This window comes from Ursus maritimus, unplaced genomic scaffold (assembly GCF_017311325.1).
Source record: "Ursus maritimus isolate PB19 unplaced genomic scaffold, ASM1731132v1 scaffold_21, whole genome shotgun sequence".
NCBI lineage: Eukaryota > Metazoa > Chordata > Mammalia > Carnivora > Ursidae > Ursus > Ursus maritimus.
In genome coordinates this window covers 8714168-8733229 of record NW_024424564.1, presented here as the reverse complement: position 1 = coordinate 8733229, position 19062 = coordinate 8714168, and the positions used below count along the sequence as shown (strand labels likewise).

The 19062-nt window shown below is 41.5% G+C and overlaps 1 protein-coding gene across 3 annotated transcripts in view; it reads left to right on the top strand.

Annotated features, from left to right (window-relative positions):
- Positions 1 to 19062, top strand: part of GRIP1 (glutamate receptor interacting protein 1) — a 379487-nt gene that overhangs the window by 326467 nt on the left and 33958 nt on the right. For all 3 annotated transcript variants that reach the window (XM_040637235.1, XM_040637234.1, XM_008684380.2), the window contains 3 exons: positions 9847 to 9991; positions 12150 to 12289; positions 12439 to 12633. In XM_040637235.1, coding sequence (XP_040493169.1) covers positions 9847 to 9991; positions 12150 to 12289; positions 12439 to 12633 — 480 coding nt within the window. The remainder of the gene's footprint in view (positions 1 to 9846; positions 9992 to 12149; positions 12290 to 12438; positions 12634 to 19062) is intronic.

Here is a 19062-nt window from a genome sequence, read left to right as displayed (position 1 = left end):
AAGAGATCGGTAGGAGAAGGAAGGGAAGAATGAAGGGGGGGGGTAAACAGAAGGGGGAATGAACCATGGGAGACTATGGACTCTGGGAAACAAACAGGGTTTCAGAGGGGAGGGGGGTGGGGGATTGGGATAGGCTGGTGATGGGTATTAAGGAGGGCACATATTGCATGGTGCACTGTTATAGGCAAACAATGAATCATGGAACACTACATCAAAAACTAAGGATATACTGTACAGTGACATAACATAATAAAAAATTTAAAAAAAACAACAACACAGTTCCTGGATACTACCCCCAGAAGGCCTGAGATTCTGCATTTCTAACAAACTTCCTAATGATACTCCTGTGGTCCAAGAAATACAATCTGAGCAGCCCGGCAGTAGAAGTTCTTTTATCTGATTATGATAAGAACCTAGAGCTAATTGAAAAAAGTCCATAATTGAAAGATGCAGCTAATGTGGGGAATTACAGAAATTGATAGATATGGATAGCATGAGCCTTTAATTTAAAATTTTGCCAATATCATGGGTGAAGCCAACTTCTTTGCTATGAATATCATCCTGCTGACTGTAGTTACAAGTTGTTTTACTTGTTTATTGGCCTAAACCTTACATATAATATATAGTTTGTGTTTTCCGGTTTTGATTTTGTTTTGTTTTATTTTAATAACAATGAAAATTTGAAGAATTTAAAGTAATCTGAATGTTTACTCCAGTTAGATTTTTATTTGCCCAATGTTTTCAAGTTTTCTCTTTACAGAATTAGATTTTTGCCTAATGACTCCCCTTACTGAATTTTTCCAAAGCATTTGATTTTGTTTTCATAGAACCACTATACTCATGTTTCGTAGGTTATGTAAGATTTCATTAAATTACATAGTTACAAAAACCAGTAAAACTGACATAAACGGGCTTGGGAATAAACAAAATTGACCCTAAATTTTTAAGCTTACTACTCAATTGTTAGGCAGTCACAGAGGTGCACAGAAGTACTAGGAAAAAAGACCTATTACCCTGGGGCATTCAATGGCCTTGGTAGGTATATTTTACAAAGAAGATAGAGAACCACAATTAATCCAGTAATGGCTAAAGAGAGATTGGTTAAGAGAGCTTCTACTGTATATAATTTAATTCCAACCAATGATGAATTATTGTCAGTGTTCTGGAATCTTCTTTAATTACGCCATCTAGATTTAGAGTTTATGGTCATGTCAGGCCATGTGTTTTGGATTCCTATTCAAAGTCAAAACAGGTTGGTAGTTGGATCCATCGGTACAGCTGATAAGGATGATTGTATCCAAATGTATTTTATAACCAACGCTGAAAAATTTCCACTCATTATTTCTCAAGCAACTGATTTTCTGTACCAACATTTGCATTCTTCTCCTTACAAGCATGCTTCAATTGCACTTTCTTTTGGGGATTTATTTCAAAAAAGGATAAAGCCTCAAGCATCAGTCTGGGTTCTATCCTAGTGAAGAGGCAAAGCTCTGTGGAGAAACCCATTTTGCATGATTTGCCAAACTAAGCAGATCTCAGCTACCTTCCGTGTGGAGTAAAGAAGCCAATCCAGAGATGAATATGTATAGTGCCCACATTTGGCGATTTTCCCAGTTCCAAAGCCAGGCTGTGCAGATATGTTGGGCAGGAAGAGTTTCAGAAATAATAACTGAGTACTTGGAGAGCCAGACCTTACTTTCAATTGCTTCTTTCCTTAGTTTATTTTTTCCCCTGTAGACCTTTCCCTCTACAATCCCTATGTCTAATACTATGGTAATTCTCTTGCTTATTAAGTTTTTTTTTTTTTAATTTTTAAGAGGTCCTATTTTTAAAATACTAAATCCTTCCATTGAAAACCATGCACCTACCCAAAATAAGACTGTGAATGTAGGTGTGAGGTACATATTTACCCAAACCAGATTTCCCCAAACTGGTGTTTAAAAATAATATACTCATTCAGATATGTTTTTAAAACAGACCACTATTTGAAAATTACCATCTGATCATTGATTTGGAAGAATTTGAGTGTTTCTATATCCTCTTCCAACATGAGACTCTAAGTATCATTTGAGTAAATGAATTCTCTTTTATTCAGAGCAGAGCAAGGAGTGGGGGAGGAAATTATTCAAAATGAATTCGTTCAGGGCAGACTCTGTGGTCAAAGAGCACATGCTTTACAGACGTGAGTTTAAAGCCCAGCTCTACCACATTTGAGCTATGTGAGTTTGGGCAAGTTACTTAACCAGTCTGAGATTCAGCTCCATTTTCAGTAATGCGCACGTAGTAATACCCACCTTAGGGAGCAGTTGTAACTTATTAATAGAAATGTTTACCGGCACAGTTGGTATTCAATACATGGGGACTGTTCTCATTACTATTACATCCTAAAATGCCTTTCCCCGCCTTTGTTCTTACCCTTCATCAAGATTTAAATGAATGGGAAATACACACTAATCATTACAACAGTCACTGATTTTCGAAGTTTGATACTGTGCTTAATCTGAAATTAAACTGGTGATATGGGGGGCGCCTGCGTGGCTCAGTGGTTAAGCATCTGCCTTCGGCTCAGGGCGTGCTCCCAGGGTCCTGGGATCAAGCCCCTCATCGGGCTCCCTGCTCTGCTGGGAGCCCGTTTCTTCCTCTGCCACTCCCCCTGCTTGTGTTCCCTCTCTCGCTGCCTGTCTCTCTCTGTCAAATAAATAAATAAAATCTTTAAAATAAATAAGTAAATAAACTGGTGATATGAATTATCACCATCCTTTGTCTCAGTATTTTTAAACAGCAATATTCAGTATATATTCTTCACTCCCTAAAATGTTGTTCATCCTAATATCGGACTTCCTGTACTCCAGAAGTCTTCCAGTTCTTTCCTTAACTCTCTGCCTCTCTCAATCTTGCTTCTCTCATCAGTTACAGAATGTTTATAACCATACTCGATATAACTTGGCTTCCTAAGCTGGCAGTACTGCAGTTAGGTTAATAGATGTTGCTTCAGCATCATCCAGTTATACTAACTGCATTGTCTTGCCTTGTCCCTTACCCAAAGAGATGGTAGAACTACTCTCAAAAGTTGTTACTGTTTTTCGTTCAGTCGTGCCATCAGCCTTTGTTTGGTGTCTATGAGGTGTTAGGGTCAGCCAGGTCTTAGATTAAAAAAGATACAATCCCAGCCCCCAAGTCAGTTACCACTTTATGTGAGGTACAGCAGACAATAAATAAGTAATAATATGATGAATGTTCTAGGTGTAAGCACAAAATGTTAAGAGAATGTGGAGGCATCCATTTGAGCCTGGGCAGCCCAAGAAAATGCTTCTAACAACCTTGGTCTTGAAAGTATTTGGAAGGTGTTAAAATTAACAAGAACAGAATGGGCTAAAACAGATTAGAAAGCATGGCACATCCTAGTAGCACACATAGCTGAAGCAAAAATTATGTGTAAGGACGCGGTAGTAGGTGAGCAGAAAGATACACTGAAGCCAGATCATTATGGTCCTAAACCGTGTTAAGACATTCGAACTTTACTCCCAAAACCAATGGGAGCCATTGAAAGACGTAAAGCAGGGGAGTGAGGCCATACTATTTGGTCAGTGATGACTGGTTGTAATTGGTTACTGAAGAATGAGCATTCAAGAGTCCGAATCAACTCTGTTTCTAGCCCAGCCTCAGGGAGCAGTAGAATGAAATGACTAAGAACACTAGGCTAGCTTCACAACTGACAAGCTGGGAAATGGGAAAATGAAATTCTCATCCATAAATGTCCATTTAATGCCTATTTCACATGGCTGTTTTAAGGATTAAAGGAGGTAATAGATTTAAGGACTCAGCAATGATGTTTGGTGCCCTGTAAGGCCCAATGAATCCTAAATGTTAACTGCTATTATTAGAATGCTTTTAAAATTAATTTTAGCTTTATTTTACAGTGTCCAAATCTTTTGGAACACTTGGGATTATAGGGATTTGCCCCATCCCCCACCTCTCAATATTCAGCGATCATTCTGGCTTCAGGAGCTTCCGTATTTGTCATCTTTCATTACCATAGGATGACAAATCAAGCACAGCCAAATGGTTCTTGCCTGGGTCTGAGGCTCTAAAACAAGGGTTGTTACCCAGTCCTTAGGTCCCAAAGATGCAAATAACCCTCTTGACATGAAATCTGTTGTTTTTCTTTGATTGCACCTAGATCCGAGGTAAATGAAGAGGGAGGGATAGGATAGCGGAGAAGCAGCCCTGAGGCAAAACAGTTGAGAATCTGGGGAGTTGTAGGAAGAAGTAGAGGGAGGCTTCCAAACCTGTCCCAGGTAATTCCTAAGGGTCTGTCTGCTTTGTATGACTGCCTTCGCGCCAATCAAATACATAGCTGCTAATGATTTCTCTCTTGATTTAGACACCGCACTTCTCGTATAGAGGATGTTTTAGAGACTATAAATTCAGTATTTTACCTTCATTGGCACTAATTTGTGTAGAGAAACATTTCCAGGCTGCAATTTGTCCCATTCAAAGCAAATTACCGTTACACGTTTCCAAATAGAGTCGTACGCGCATACAGCCTTGGTACCAGTTCAATCTGCCCTTCAAAGATTTGAGCTTTCGTTTTTGTTTTTTTTTTTTTTTTCAGTTCATCATTGCTAAGCCAGCTAAATAATTTGCCCCAGCTTTTCCCCCCCTCAAATCTAGGTTGAAGTAGCAGAAAGACCCCATGACAAGCAAGGAAGAATGATCCTAGCTGTGTAGGTGGAATAATAGGGATGGTTTTGGCAAAAGCCTGGCTCCAAAAAAGAAGCTACAGTAGATTAAAAAAAAAAAAAAAAAAGGAAGGAAGGAAGGAAAAGAAAGAGAGACAGAAAGAATATCTTCTTTTTTTTAATGCTTGATCTCAAAGTAATGGTTTTCAAACTCTAGTCAGAATCACTCAGAAGCCTTGTTAAAACACAGGTGACGGGGCCCCTCCCCCAGAGTCTGGGATTCCTACAGGTCTGAGGTGTATTTCCAACAAGTACTTGGATAATGCTGAAGTTCCTGGTCCGAAGACTAGACTTTGAGAAGCACTGTCACAAAGCAGCCTAACTTGGAGACTTGTGAAAGATCACTAACATAAATTCAAATTCTACTCTTAGACACTCAGCTGCTCCTTGGAACTCCGTTGGTAGACTGTTTTGACACGGCCAGATAAGATGCCCACACCACAGTAGGAAGTTCTAAGGGTGTTCTTCTAAATGGTTCATTTTCTCAGGCCTGTCCTCCAAGAAATGTAGCCATACTGCATAAAATGAATTCCATCGCTTTTAGCTGAGGTGAACTTTGATTGACCTGCACATGTATGCATTCCAAAGGCTCCCAAATCCAAGCCTCCTATTTGGTCCACACAAGCAGCTGCCATTATGGATTCCAGCCAGATAGCGTTCATTTTGTTAAACAGGCAGCACTCAAGAAGCCCGAAAATAGCATCGTAGATAAGTAATGCTGCAATTTTGCATCTGTTCTGTGGTCCCATTAATTTTCTTAACTAGAGCTGAGCAGAGCAAACAAGTAGGCTGGCCCCTTTTCATGTCTTTCACTAATAGTTGTAAACCTTCTGTTGTGATATAAAAGCTTCTTATAATATCATTAACATCTGTTTGGGCTCACTTTGAAACTTAGTGGTGATCCTGCATTTTTCCTTCTCAGAAAGTTTTTGTTCTGGTTACACACTCCATTTGCTCCTTTCTAAACTGGAGGAGCCCCAAGGGGAGAGGGGCTTGGAGTGCTTCCACCTCCAAAATGGTCTGAGCATACATGGCGGTTATCACCCTCCTAAGCTTTAGGGCCTTCCCACTGCCAGTTGGGCTAACGCCCGAGAAGGCAGATGGAGTTGGAAGTGCCTGAAGCTGACTCAGACACTCTTGGCACTGTGGAGGGAGGGTGCTCTAGCTTTGCTGGTTCCCACAGTGGCAGCCCGGGTCTTGGTGTCACTCTTTGAGTGAGCCCTGTTGGGTGTGCCTCAGCTTGCAGAGGGAAACTGGACCTCAGAGGAGCAAGGAGGGTGACTCACAAAGCTCTGTTAGAGACCTCTTCCCTTGGAACTGTGACTAAGGCTGACAGCATCCATTCATCCTCTCACTCATTTGTCCAGGCAAAACTCTCTTTGGTGCCAGACATTGTCCTGGGGACATGAAGATATAATTTTGTCTATTTTCAAGATGATCCTGTTGGAATGGAGGAGGCAAGTAGAGAAATCATTCAAACATAGAGGGAAAAGCGTATACTAGAACAGGCATTCTTGATGGGGGCGAAGATTGGTTCTCAGGGAGCAAAGAATGCTAGACATTACGTGACAATGGTTTGCGGCCCTTTGGAGCTCAACCCTACTTGACTGGATCTGTTCCTTCATATTTAATATTTCTTGTTAGGGAGAATTTAAATTTCATTTCACGTTTCTCCTTGGCAAGGGGAACAAAATTGAGAGAAGTTGAGAACGCTGGAAGAATACACAGGAAAAAGGTATTTGTGCATAGGGAGTAACGCATGCAGGGTTAACCATGTTAGAAAAGCGCTTTTTAAGGAACTGCAGTGGTTCAGTGAGGAGAGAAGGTAGGAGATTGGCCTTTGGGGGAGAAGATGACAGGGCCCTCTGGAGACACAGAGGCTCCAGCTCAGCTCAGGCAAAGACGCTGTATTTTACTCTTAAAGAATTGGGAACTACTGAAAATGCGACAAGTGAGCGAGTAGCATATTCAGATTTATGCTTTAAAAATATTCTGGGAAGAAGAGAAGAATTGTATATTGTCAGCACTGGTGAAAATAGATGTGGGGTAGGGGCAAAGGCCGGAGCCCCACCAGGAAAATAATTTAGGAAGAAACTGTTGCTATGGAAAACAGGGCAGAGCCGAGGTGGGGACCTCCTCTAGAGCCAGTGACAGTGGGAAGCTCTGGGAACCTTGCCTGGTGGCAGATGGGCCAGAAGGGTCTGGATGAGACTGTGTATTCCCAGCCACCACCATCATCTGTGAAAGTATGGAAGCCGAGCTAATTAAATAATCTGTTTACTCAAGGTATCCACTAGGGTTTTCTAAGGGAGTTAATATCTTTTCTTTTATTTTTTAAAGTTGATTTATCTGTTTATTTGTTTAAGTGATCTCTACACCCAAGGTAGGGCTTGAACTCAGGACCCCAAGATCAACAGTCGCATGCTCCTCCAACTGAGCCAGCCAGTTGCCCCAATATTTTCTTTTTTAAAAAAAGTGTATTAGGAAAACTTCAAATATGTTTTTAAAATAGAGAAAAATGATGTCCTGAACCACCATACATCACCTAGCGTCAACGATTATTAACTTAGGATCCATCTTCCTTCAGCTCTGTTCCCAACCTAATTGTCCCACCCCACCCAGACACTGAATTATACTGAAGAAATTCTAGACATATCATTCCATCTTGTAAGTAGTATTAATGTATCCCTAAATGATACTTTTTTAAAGGATATCTAAAATACATAACTCCCTATCAGCGCAGTCCAAAATATTATCAATAATTCTTAATATCATCTAATATTTACTCAATGTGCCATTTCCCTGATTTTCATATACATATACAGTTAGGAAGGCAGATGGATAGAGAGAGAGAGAGAGAGAGAGATTTTTTAAAGTTGATTTTAATTTGGGTCCAAAAAGATCTACTCATTGCTTTTGGTTGTAATGTCTCTTAAATTCTCCCTTTCTGATTTTTGTTTCTGATAATTTGTTGAAGAAATCAGAAATCAGCTTTGATTTCTGTCATAATTTATTTTTATTTTCTTTTAAAGATTTTATTTATTTATTTGACAGAGAGAGCATGCACAAGCTGGGGGAGCAGCAGGCAGAGGGAAAGGGAGAAGCAGGCTCCCCAGTGAGCAGAAAGCCTGACATGGGGCTCGATCCCAGGACCCTGGGATCATGACCTGAGCTGAAGGCAGACACTTAACCAACTGAGCCACCCAGGCGCCCCTGTCATAATTTAAATACAGCATCACTTCTTCCTGTTTCCATTGCAATGTTGTAACAGGAACATGTCCTTCCTCACTAAAATACTGCCATTCTAAAATTTTTATTTATTTTTTTTATTTGCGTCCCCATCACTATTTAAACTCATTGAATGCCTTAAAATTGCCTTCTTGTTATTGTGAGGCCTCAGCTGCATAATTTAAAATGTCCCCACCTGAAGTGGTCCCTAAACCCATTTACTCCATTTCAGGTGTTAGTTTGTCATCTTTGTGAGATCGGGCCCTGTGTTGGGGGGGCAGTGCTCCTTTCCTGCTCTCTCTTGCTCAAATAAAATAATATATATATATATATATTTGAGTGTAATATTGAATATTTTTATATCATAAGATGTTGATTTAAGCGTTGCAGTATATGGCAGATGGTCTTTAATTCTACGTGTGGAGCTAATTAGGAGTAGAGCATTGAGGGGGGCGCCTGGGTGGCACAGCGGTTGAGCGTCTGCCTTCAGCTCAGGGCGTGATCCCGGCGTTGTGGGATCGAGCCCCACATCGGGCTCTTCAAAAAAAAAAAAATCTTTAAAAAAAAAGGAGTAGAGCATTGAGGAAGGAGAAGTGACGGGTGCATTCCAGAAGTCCCAATCTATGGCAGAAATGAAGTAGATGCTGGTAGGAGAGGACACATCGCTTCCTACATTACTCTATAGACCTTTCATTTTATGTCCATTGTAATTGTTCACTGTACACGCAGATAATTGATTTGTTAATTCAAGCTCTTCTTTTCCTCCTTATTTTGGGGTTTTGTGTCATAAATGAACAGCTGCTCATTGCAGAAATGTGACAGTGTTAAGGTTTAACTTTGATACAGTCTGACTGTAAAAGCTGACTGTTTTGGTAAAGTAGCTACCGGACCATTTCATTGTATCCTTAGGTACAGAAATGAAACAGCTCCCTAACCATTCCCAGCTCCCGGGCTCAAGGAATAAGACAAGAAATGCTCAAGAACTTCAAGCATGTCATAAGCAAATAAAACACTCTGAAGTCTGAGACTGCATATTTGTAATCCTGACACAGTCAAAACACCCAACCATGTCGAAGGTGTCCCGTGACATCTTGCGGGCCAGTGCTTTAGACAGACCTCGTTAACAGACGATTTCCTTCATACAAATGTTAAATAGTGAAAATTAGTTCATGACAGTGTGGCAGCCTGGTATATTCTCCTGAAACATAACTGACATGGCTCTTCATCTCTAGAACGGAGGAGAGAGAACCATTCAAACCTGTGTTTCAATATCTGTGAATTCATCAATAGAATTGACGTTTTAAGATACAGTCAGTGGGATAGCGTGTAAGGGATTCTAGATTTCCAAGCCAACTTCTTTAAGCCCCACTTAACCACATATATGTTAAAGTTTGCTCCAACCCTGAGTAAAATCTGCTCTATGTTGAAAGTTAGCTTGGCTTATGAAGGCCTGGAAATCGTAATGGCCTGGTGCGGTCTCTGTCACTACATGACCCTCTCCTCCCACATTGTCTCCTCAGCCCTGTGCTCATCCCACAGGTATTTAGGGCACACTGAGGAGGGGCCGGGCAAGCCCTGTGCTAGGCACGGACACAGGCTAAAGGGCCTATGGTGCCTCTGGCCGGGTTACTCCCTGATTTGAAACATAGGTCATTAGGCAGTGAACCTGTCCCTTGACACTAATGACGACCACATCCCTGTATTAGAATGTAATATCTTCCTAAGGAGAATCGACTTCCCCAAATAATTATTTCCTGAGACATAATGCTCCAATGATGATGTCTTGAGTTTCTTATTTTATGTATGAATATATGTGTCTTATTACTTTGCTTTTATTCCAAAGAAACCAATAATGACTCCTTGGCATTTATTGCAGATGAGCAAGAAAGTTCCGGAGCAATTATTTACACTGTGGAGCTTAAGCGCTATGGGGGGCCCCTTGGCATCACAATTTCAGGAACTGAAGAGCCGTTTGATCCTATAATCATCTCAAGCCTCACTAAAGGGGGATTAGCTGAAAGGTAAAATTTCAAGAAACTGCTACAATGACCTGTGTCTGAGATGGGTTTCCTTCCACACAGCTGCATAGAAACATGCTCCCCTGTCCTGCTCAGTTATCTGTTAACTTTTTCAAATATGCACAAAGGATCAATCCTCGAGCTTGAGAACTCCCAGGCAGAGCTCCGACTTGACTTTGAGGGACATCTTACAGGCAGTAAAAGATGTCATGGGCTTAGCATTGATATTACCCTCCAGAAAGGTATACACTTGACCACAGTGGATTGGAGGTGGGTTTATATTGTGTCCATTTTGAGAGGAGGAGACTGAAGTTCAGGGAGGTTAAAAGGCTCGTCCGGTTCAATTCAGCAAACATTTACTGAGCCTGTATTACCTGACAGGTGCTGGACTTGGCTGCTGTATTTTCCAAAGAGGATGACACAAGTTTTGTCTTCAAAGATTTGGGGAAACAAAGTGCAGTGACCCATCTTCATAATGTCTCATAATTTAATGTCCATTTGTTCTCTTGGCGATGATGCACACCCACCCCCAGCCCCTGTTAATTCATTTCTCTCTGGGACCTGCTGTGGTGCGTATTCCAAACGCTTCCTCCAGTTACCTAGCTCAGGAATGCACCCACATCATTCGTGCTGATGCAGAGAATGGTCTGCAGAATGGAGATGTAGCACTGCAGGATCTTGGAGCTGCAAGGCATGCTGGAAATCGGCTCATCCAAGATCTTCATCCAGCACATGAGGGCACTGAGGCAGCTCAGAAAGGGTTCCCCTGTTGGGATGTCATGCTGTGATATTCACAGAGACACCGATGATGTGATATTCTTCAGATACTCTCCTTTCCTAGCTTCCTCTGTTAGAGAGAAGTCCTAGGTATCTCTATTAGGGAGACAGCAAGAAAAGTTCAATGTTGATCCAATTCTTGGATCAATGTTGATCCTACTGGTCAAGTGTTCCTTGGCTTACGACATAGATCTTTCCTAAACTGGAGATCCTTTATGAAAGAATGAAGTGATCTTTTTTTCCCGAAAGAAAAAAAACATTCTTTGAGAGTAGGTGCATGGGTGGACTCCTTAAACAGTCCCTCACAACCCGTGTGACCCCATATCACCTCTGTAACCCCAGTCGCTGCTGCCCACTACCCCAGAAGCAAGCTGTGGTCAGCGCACTCAGCTGCAGGCGGCCCTGTGAGCTGGGCTCCTTCCCTCGCTCACTGTACTTAAACCGAGCCAGTATAACAGGAGGCTGGGGCTTGGGACTCCCATTCTACACCCTGTAACCCGGTTGGAGAGATCTGAGTTTTTAGACCATCCTTGAGATTAAATGCTTATGAATCTACTACTTCCCCACCCCATGCTTCCAAAGATGGATATGGTGAACATCAGAATTATAAAGTCCAATCTGCCTGCTCAGAATTGGGTGAGGATGGAAAGAGAAGAGACAAGGCCAAAGGTTCATTAGTTCATTGATCAATAAATTTTCTCTTTCCACATTTCAAGCAGCAGGCTGAGCCCTTTACCTGTTTTTTCCTATTTAATCCTTAGGGCTCCCCTGAGAGATGATTATTCCCATTGTAGTGACAAGGAAAGTGATACCCAGAGAGGTTAAAACAAGATATCCAGGTCACACAACTGGAAAGTGGTAGAATGGGATTAAAATGTAGCCCGAATTGATTTTTGAATTCAGCCTTTTCAAGCCATAGAATTACCAACAGAGGGACCCTGCCACACCAGGGTCTCATGGGGGTCCCCACCTCGCTGAGCCTCACTTCTGGTGAGCTGGGGTCAGGATCGTGTTCAACCTTTTAAGCCCGTACAAAGAAGGAATGCTCCATACTGAATATCACTGCATTTATTGTCCGACATTGTTTATTTCCTTGGGATTTTTAAGAGGGTTACCAAATGACTCTGCTTTCTTAGAATTTAAAATCACACAAGTCCATTTTACATCCTAATGAAAACAATTTTTCTAATTTTATTTGAAACTAAAAAGTTATTCGCAACAGATGCAGTTATCTTGTAACATTGCCCAGGAGAAAGAGAGAAGTGGCTTCTAGAGACCTTTGCCAAGCCTTTATTATTATGAATATATAAAGTATGGCAGGGAATTTATATTCAGTGGCACCCAGGGTTTATTCTACCTTTCCTGTTACTACTTGGTGTTCCAGAACCGGCGCGATCCACATAGGAGACCGAATCCTGGCCATCAACAGCAGCAGCTTGAAAGGAAAGCCTCTGAGTGAAGCCATCCATTTGTTACAGATGGCAGGAGAGACTGTCACCTTGAAAATTAAGAAACAGACAGATGGTGAGTGGGTCGAGAGCCACAGTTATGGATTTTCAGTGCATTTCTATCCCTATGTGTGTCTTTCTAGGGAAATGACTCTCCAGAGGGAGAATTGAAATATCTTATTATTGAAATTTACTCAGAATTAAACTCCTTCTCTGTCTTTAAAGCCCAGTCAGCATCAAGTCCCAAGAAATTCCCCATTGCTAGCCACCTGAGTGACCTGGGAGATGTGGAGGAGGACCCGTCTCCAGCACAGAAGCCGGGCAAGCTCACCGACACATACCCCTCCACTGTGCCCAGCGTGGACAGTGCAGTGGACTCGTGGGACAGCTCTGGAATAGATTCCAGCTATGGGACTCAAGGTATGGCCAAGCCTTGGGGAACAGAGGGCTTGCTGTTGAGGCCTGTGTTCCTCAAGGAGCTATCCTCTGGTCTTTGGGGAAAAAAAATCTTTATTTAGTTTACTTGTGTCGGCTTCAGTGCAACCAGATGGAACACACTGAATATGGTGGCCTCGCATTTTCTCCTCCTTAATACTGACAAGTCAGGAACATTTATCAAACGCGAGCAAGCCCCCATTAGGCTACTGATGTCTGAGTGTTCAATTCAGAGCTTGTCCTTCATGCTTAGATTAATAGGAGGCAAGCGTACAATAAAGTGGTTCACTGAAGACGGGCCCCATTCTTACTTTTTTAAGCAGGCTTTGCACAAAGATGGATTGGGGAGTGCTGAAGGTGCGCTTTAAGAGATGAGCCAATGATGTGTGGCCCCATTTATTCCTGCCTCCCCCTGACTTTTAATAGAAACTCACACAGGTTTCCTGAATACCCACTAGGAGAGAGTTGGGACTGCAATATATAAAAGCATATCGTAGATTTTTCTTCATAGGCGTCAGCTTCATGTGAAGAAGTATAACCTCCGTTAGAAGTTAAACCTCACTCACAGAACGTAAACATACAGCAAGTATTAGACTGAATACAGACTAATAAGCTAAAAGCTTCTTTTAAACATCTGTTTCCTTCCAATGATACATAGAGACGTGTGTCAGTTTTTCTCTTATATGGGATTGAGATGTGAGTGCCCCGATCTGGATCTCTGGTGAAAATATCCCTCCAGAAAAGGAGGTTCCAGATTGTCCCTGTGGTGCCTAGAGTATTTGAATTCCAGGTCAAGCCATAGCTGCTGGCCTACGTGAACGAGGACAGGCCGGGCAGGGTGCTGACTGAGGCATCCTGGCCATCGTCTCATGTGCTGAAAGCTGTAGGTGGGGCACTAGCGACACACAGGAGTTTGTTTGGAAGCAAAACATGACAGACACACCTTAAAGACAGCAGCGGACAGCCTTTCAAATGCTCATAACCTCTTCCACCTTACAATTCCGTTTCTAGGACTTTATCCTAAGGAAGTAATTATACCAGAGACAGACGTACAAAGATGTTGTTTCAGGCATTGTTTACAATGTCTAAATATTAGGGAAACAAAAATATCAAGTGACAGGGAATTAAATAAATTTAGGGTATTTATACAAAACAACAACAATAACAATAACAACACAAAAAAAGTTTACCTTCTCTTTTTTGCCTGGTATAAATTCCAGTTCCAAATCCCTTTTCTGCTCTGATTCAAGTTAGTCAGATAAAAATACATAAGTTAAGTTAGTCAGAAAAAAATGCATAAACCAAGAGTTTGGAGAACACATGCATGTTTGCTTGCGGGGGTTGCTTTGTAACTTAGCTAACTGCTTTTTAGGACGGTCTGTAGCCAGTTCACTCTCTCCCTGGTTCTGCTAGTTTTCTTCTCTCAGCTTGCCTTTGCCTATGTCACTCTTGTCAAGTCCCATGAAGAGGGGAGGATGAGGAAAAGAAATGATATTTCAAAGCCATCAAGTAGTGACTTGTTAGAGATGATACTGGAGTTTGGTGGAGAAAAAATTTTGAAGACCCAAAATAGAATTGGAGCTTTTATTTATCTGGCAATTAATTTTTCCAAGTCATGATACCTTGTGACAAGATAGCTATGCCACCAGATAACTCGTGTATTAATTTCTCGTTGATCAAATTCTTGATTTCTCATTGCCTGGGAGTCAATGAGCCACCAGAGGTCTCTGATAAAGGACAGAAGTCAAATTCTATCAGAGTAGACTCCGAGGTTTGTTTATTAACGTGCTTGCTTATTTATTGTTTCTAAATGTGGAGACTCTCTTGTTACACAGATTTTTTGTAAGGATGTTACTGATTTTAGTGAGTTCTCTGCCCATAAGGTAATGTGTAAGAACTTAGCTACTCTCAAGGCTGCCTGCCTGGCTCACTCAGTGGAGCGAGCTACACTTGATCTTAGGGTCATGAGTTCGAGCCCCACGTTGAGTGTAGAGAATACTTAAAAAAAAATAATTTGAAAAAAAGAACTTAGCTACTCTGTCCTTTCACACCATAGGATGAGGACCCTGATTAGCATACCAAATACAGAGCCTTTCCCACATGAATAAAAAATGAAAAACCATGTATTATTCATGAAGCTTTTGCAAATTTGAATTCCTAGACAGAGAATTGTAGTCATAGTAGTATTAAATTGAGCATCAATAAGTTAGAAATCTTCATGGGGTTAAAGAGAGAGAAGATGGCAGTTGTGAGAGAATCGAAGTCCTCCAAGACGATGAAAACGCAGTAACAATACCTCATATTTGTAAAACAGCACTTCCCAAGCACTCATCACAAACGTGGCCGTCGAAAGGCTGGTTGGTCACAGGATCTGAGTGTTAGCAGAGAATTTAGAAGTCAGCTCACACGTGGGCCCGAGCGCCCGCGTGACCAGGCGCTCCCCGACGGCCAAGGCGGATCTCCCCAGCCCGAGCCCGGAGCTCTGACAGCCCCAAAGTTCTCACTTGCATTGAGTGGAAATCTGGCTGCCTGTAGCTCCTGCCTATTAGTCTCCCTTCGACCCTCGAGGTCATTCAGAACTAGACTAAAGCCTCTTACCTCGACAGCCCTTCACATAACTCAAAGACAGCTCTCGTGCCTCTCTGAGGTCTTTCCTTCTCCAAGCAAAATTGCCCCAGGTCCTTAACGGTTCCTCACATAAAACTTACTTTTGAGTATCTTTATCATCCTGAGGGCCTCTCTTCTGAGTATGTTCAAGTTTAACTCTCTACTTGCTGAAGTGTAGCACTCAGGAAGGAAGGTTGTACAACAGTCTGACAGCCCAGAGCAACTCAAGCCTGTCACCTTCATCACGGAAAATGTTAGAACCTATGAAAGCAGCCTGTCTACCTCGACCTACAATTGTGGTGGTTGAGTCCTGTTTGTCACTCAGTTTGTGCTTACTGTCTACGAAGACCTCAAAGCCTGGCTTTTGGGGTTTTTTACCTGTGTTATTAGGTTAAACCAAGTCTTTCCAGATTGTGCTTGTGAAGTTGACTTTTTAAAAGCAAGGCACAGGGGGCCCTTGGGTGGCTCAGATGGTTAAGCATCTGCCTTCAGCTCAGGTCATGATCTCTAGGGTCTTGGGATCGAGCCCCATGTTGGGCTCCCAGCTTGGCGGGGAGTCTGCCTCTCCCTCTCACTCTGCCTCTCCCCCTGCTTGTGTTTTCTCTGTCTCTCTGTCTCTCTCTCTCTCTCAAATGAATAAATGGAATCTTTAAAAAAAAAAATGCAAGGCACAGAACCACACTTGTTTCCCATTAAATACTATGCTGTGAGATGTAGATGACCTCTTCAACCTATCCCTCCAGCCTCTCAGCGGACTCTCTACCATAGACCAGGAAGACTTGCACATTCTTACTGTATCCTGCGGTCCACCATAGCTGTCCCATTCCCAGTAATGTATCTGCACCTCCATGATGCGCATTTCCTCCTTGGGCCCGGTGTCTCTGCAGCCACATTCCTTATTGTTCTCTGCTGCTTCTCCAAAATGTCAAACTTACCCCATTCATTCATTCAACAAATATGTAATGGCTGGCACAACATAAGGCCAGGATGCAATGGATATACAATGATTGGTAAAAGAGTTGTGGTCCCTGTTCTCATGGAAGAGGTAACCCAGCTGAAGGCCAGACAATTAGCAAGTACCTACAATGCAAAGTATTAGTTAATGCAGAAAAATAGGTTGGAGTGATCAAAGCTGGGGGGAAAGGGGGTGTTTAAAGTAGTCTCACGGTGGAATGACTCTCCGTTCCACTGTGCAGCTCTAGGATGCGAACCTTCTCTAGTCTGCCTCTGGGTTAGCTGCTTCCGTTCCCATTCTCCTGACCCTTATTCATGCCCTTCTGCCTTATCAAAATCTTAGACATTGGCCCCCTTGTGTCTTATTTATTCCTCTTTCTAACTCAGAAAACCCTTTCCTTGGATTTAGCAAAGGTCAATCAATACAAGGGGAGACTGACCACTTCCTGGTACCCGGACTCTGTCCTTCTCATGGAGGCTGTAGCTCTTCCGGTGTCTGTCATTTTAGACTCTCAACTCAGATAGCTATGTTTTCTGTCTCATTCCACCGTAGTCTTTAGATATTTCTCTCTTTCAAGTTTACTTTTTTCAGCTTTATTGAGGTATAATTGACAAATAAAATTGTATATATTTAACGTGTACAATGTGATGATTTTGATATGCACACATATTGTTCCATATTTGGTACGTTTGTGTTTTTATTCTTTTTTCCCATGAGTATACTGGTAATGGTTTATTTTTATTTAGCATTTTTCCAAAGAACTAACCCTTGCATTTATTTATCAGTTCTGTTCTTGTGTTTTAAAATAAATTTTTGCTTTTAATTTTATTAACTTTACTCCATTCTTAGATTTTCTGTTTACAATTGGATGCATACTTCATCTATTTCCATGCTTCCTTGTAGTTTTCTTAAAGATACTGATGGCTGAGAAGAGACCAACATTATGAAAGTGTTGAATCACTATCTGTACACCTGAAACTAATGTTACACTAGAATTTAAATACAAACTTAAAAAAAAAAAGAGAGAGACACCAACATGTACCATCAGAGAGCCCAGATTCCCTTTGATATAGTTAGGGAACACAACATAATATGTAAGAGTAGCACAGAGCAGGACACCGAGCAGTATTCACCCCATTGGTGGTGGTGGTGTTGTTTTTATTTTTCTCATTAATATCTCTTCTGATCTCTACAAGCTCATGTTTTATCTCCTTCTATCATGTTGGCTTGCCCAGTTTTCCATGAGCTCTTATATCTCTGTTTTGATCCCTTGCTTTATAGAGATGATGGTTTCAGTGTGTATTTTTAACATTTTGTGATGATCTCTTTCGTCACATTTATCATTTGCTCCGTGGCAGTCTTCTACTCATGAGTACCCTTCATCAGCTATTGCTTTGTTTTTCCGTTCCTTCTCTGCTTTTTTTTTTTAATATTAACTTGGTATACATCTAATGCGAGTTCCTTTTGAATGATTGCTCATCTTTGAACAAGAGGAGTCCTTTCTACATTGGAAGTTTGAAAGAAGGTCTGAGACAGAAGAGCCCACGTTGTGCTCCAGGCTAGAAAAAAATTACTCCGCAGTCCACAGCAACCTGTGATGAGTGCGTTCTTCCTCAGCTCAGAGATGGGTAACTGCAAGCAGCCAACAATACAGAATTCCTCTCTGCTAGCCCGCCTCACCGATAGATTGCTTCCTGCAGTTGGTGGTTTATCTGTAGGTGTTGTCTTTCTACCCGCTCCCTGGCTTTACCCTGGTCCACTGGTTCCAGGGAACTTCCTGCCACCAGCCTATGCAATCCATTCTAGTGTTCCACACAAAGCAATGTTGTTTTGCTTTATGCCATGGTCCCTGCTTTGGACGACTGGGCTCTCTCTGAAATCTCTGGTTATAGGTGTCTCCTCTTGGCTCCTTATCACCACCTCCCACCCCCTGTTTGACTTGTGGAATTTGGTAACTTTTTTTTATGTATTTATGGTTTGAGATTCTAGTTTTGCTGAAGATGTAGCTTATGCTATTTGTCAACCCTTTTTGTTTTGAGGTGATTTCTGGAGAAGGTAGAGAACTATTTTGCTCTGCCATTTTAAAACCACATTCTCATCTAAACACTTTGAATATTTCTTGGCTAGAACAATTACAAATAGTTACATAAATGTATGATGGGATTTTCTCATTCTTAACAAAACTAGATTTTTAGGAAACAAATTTGGCAGGGAATTATCTGGCTCGCTTTCCTATGCTAAAAATTGGCTTCCAAAAATGAAAGTAATGGCAGGAGCTACAATCCCAAAATTGCAGAGTTGAAGACTGAATTCCAAAACCGGTCTCTGATTTCACATTTTATGAATATGAACCAACATTGTTTAGTTAGCTTTTTAAAATTAATACGGAGTGTGAATTAAGAGCTACAAATGTACGGTATTAATCTGCACAACATTGTGGTGCTGAAAACCAAATAGTACAATGTTGGAATATGAGAATTTTACAAGTATCTGAAGTATGGTTACCCTCAAAATAAAAATCACTGTACCAAGATTCCATATGCTATTAGAAGTGCCAACATTTGTGAAGACCTACTTTCCATAACACTAATGAACACAACTAAACATTACTCTCAGTGAAAGGAATCCAGACCGATTTTTATACTTTGTATCAGTTTGCTTTGGCTGCTGTAACAAAATACCAGAGACTGTGTGGCCTAAACAATAGAAATTCATTTTCCACTATCCAGAAGGCTAGAAATCCAAGATCAAGGTATCAGGTGTGGTTTGTCCTGAGGTCTATTTCCTTGGTTTGCAAATGGTTGCGTTCTCCCTTCCTCACATGGCCTTTCTTCCCTGTGTGCTCATCCTTG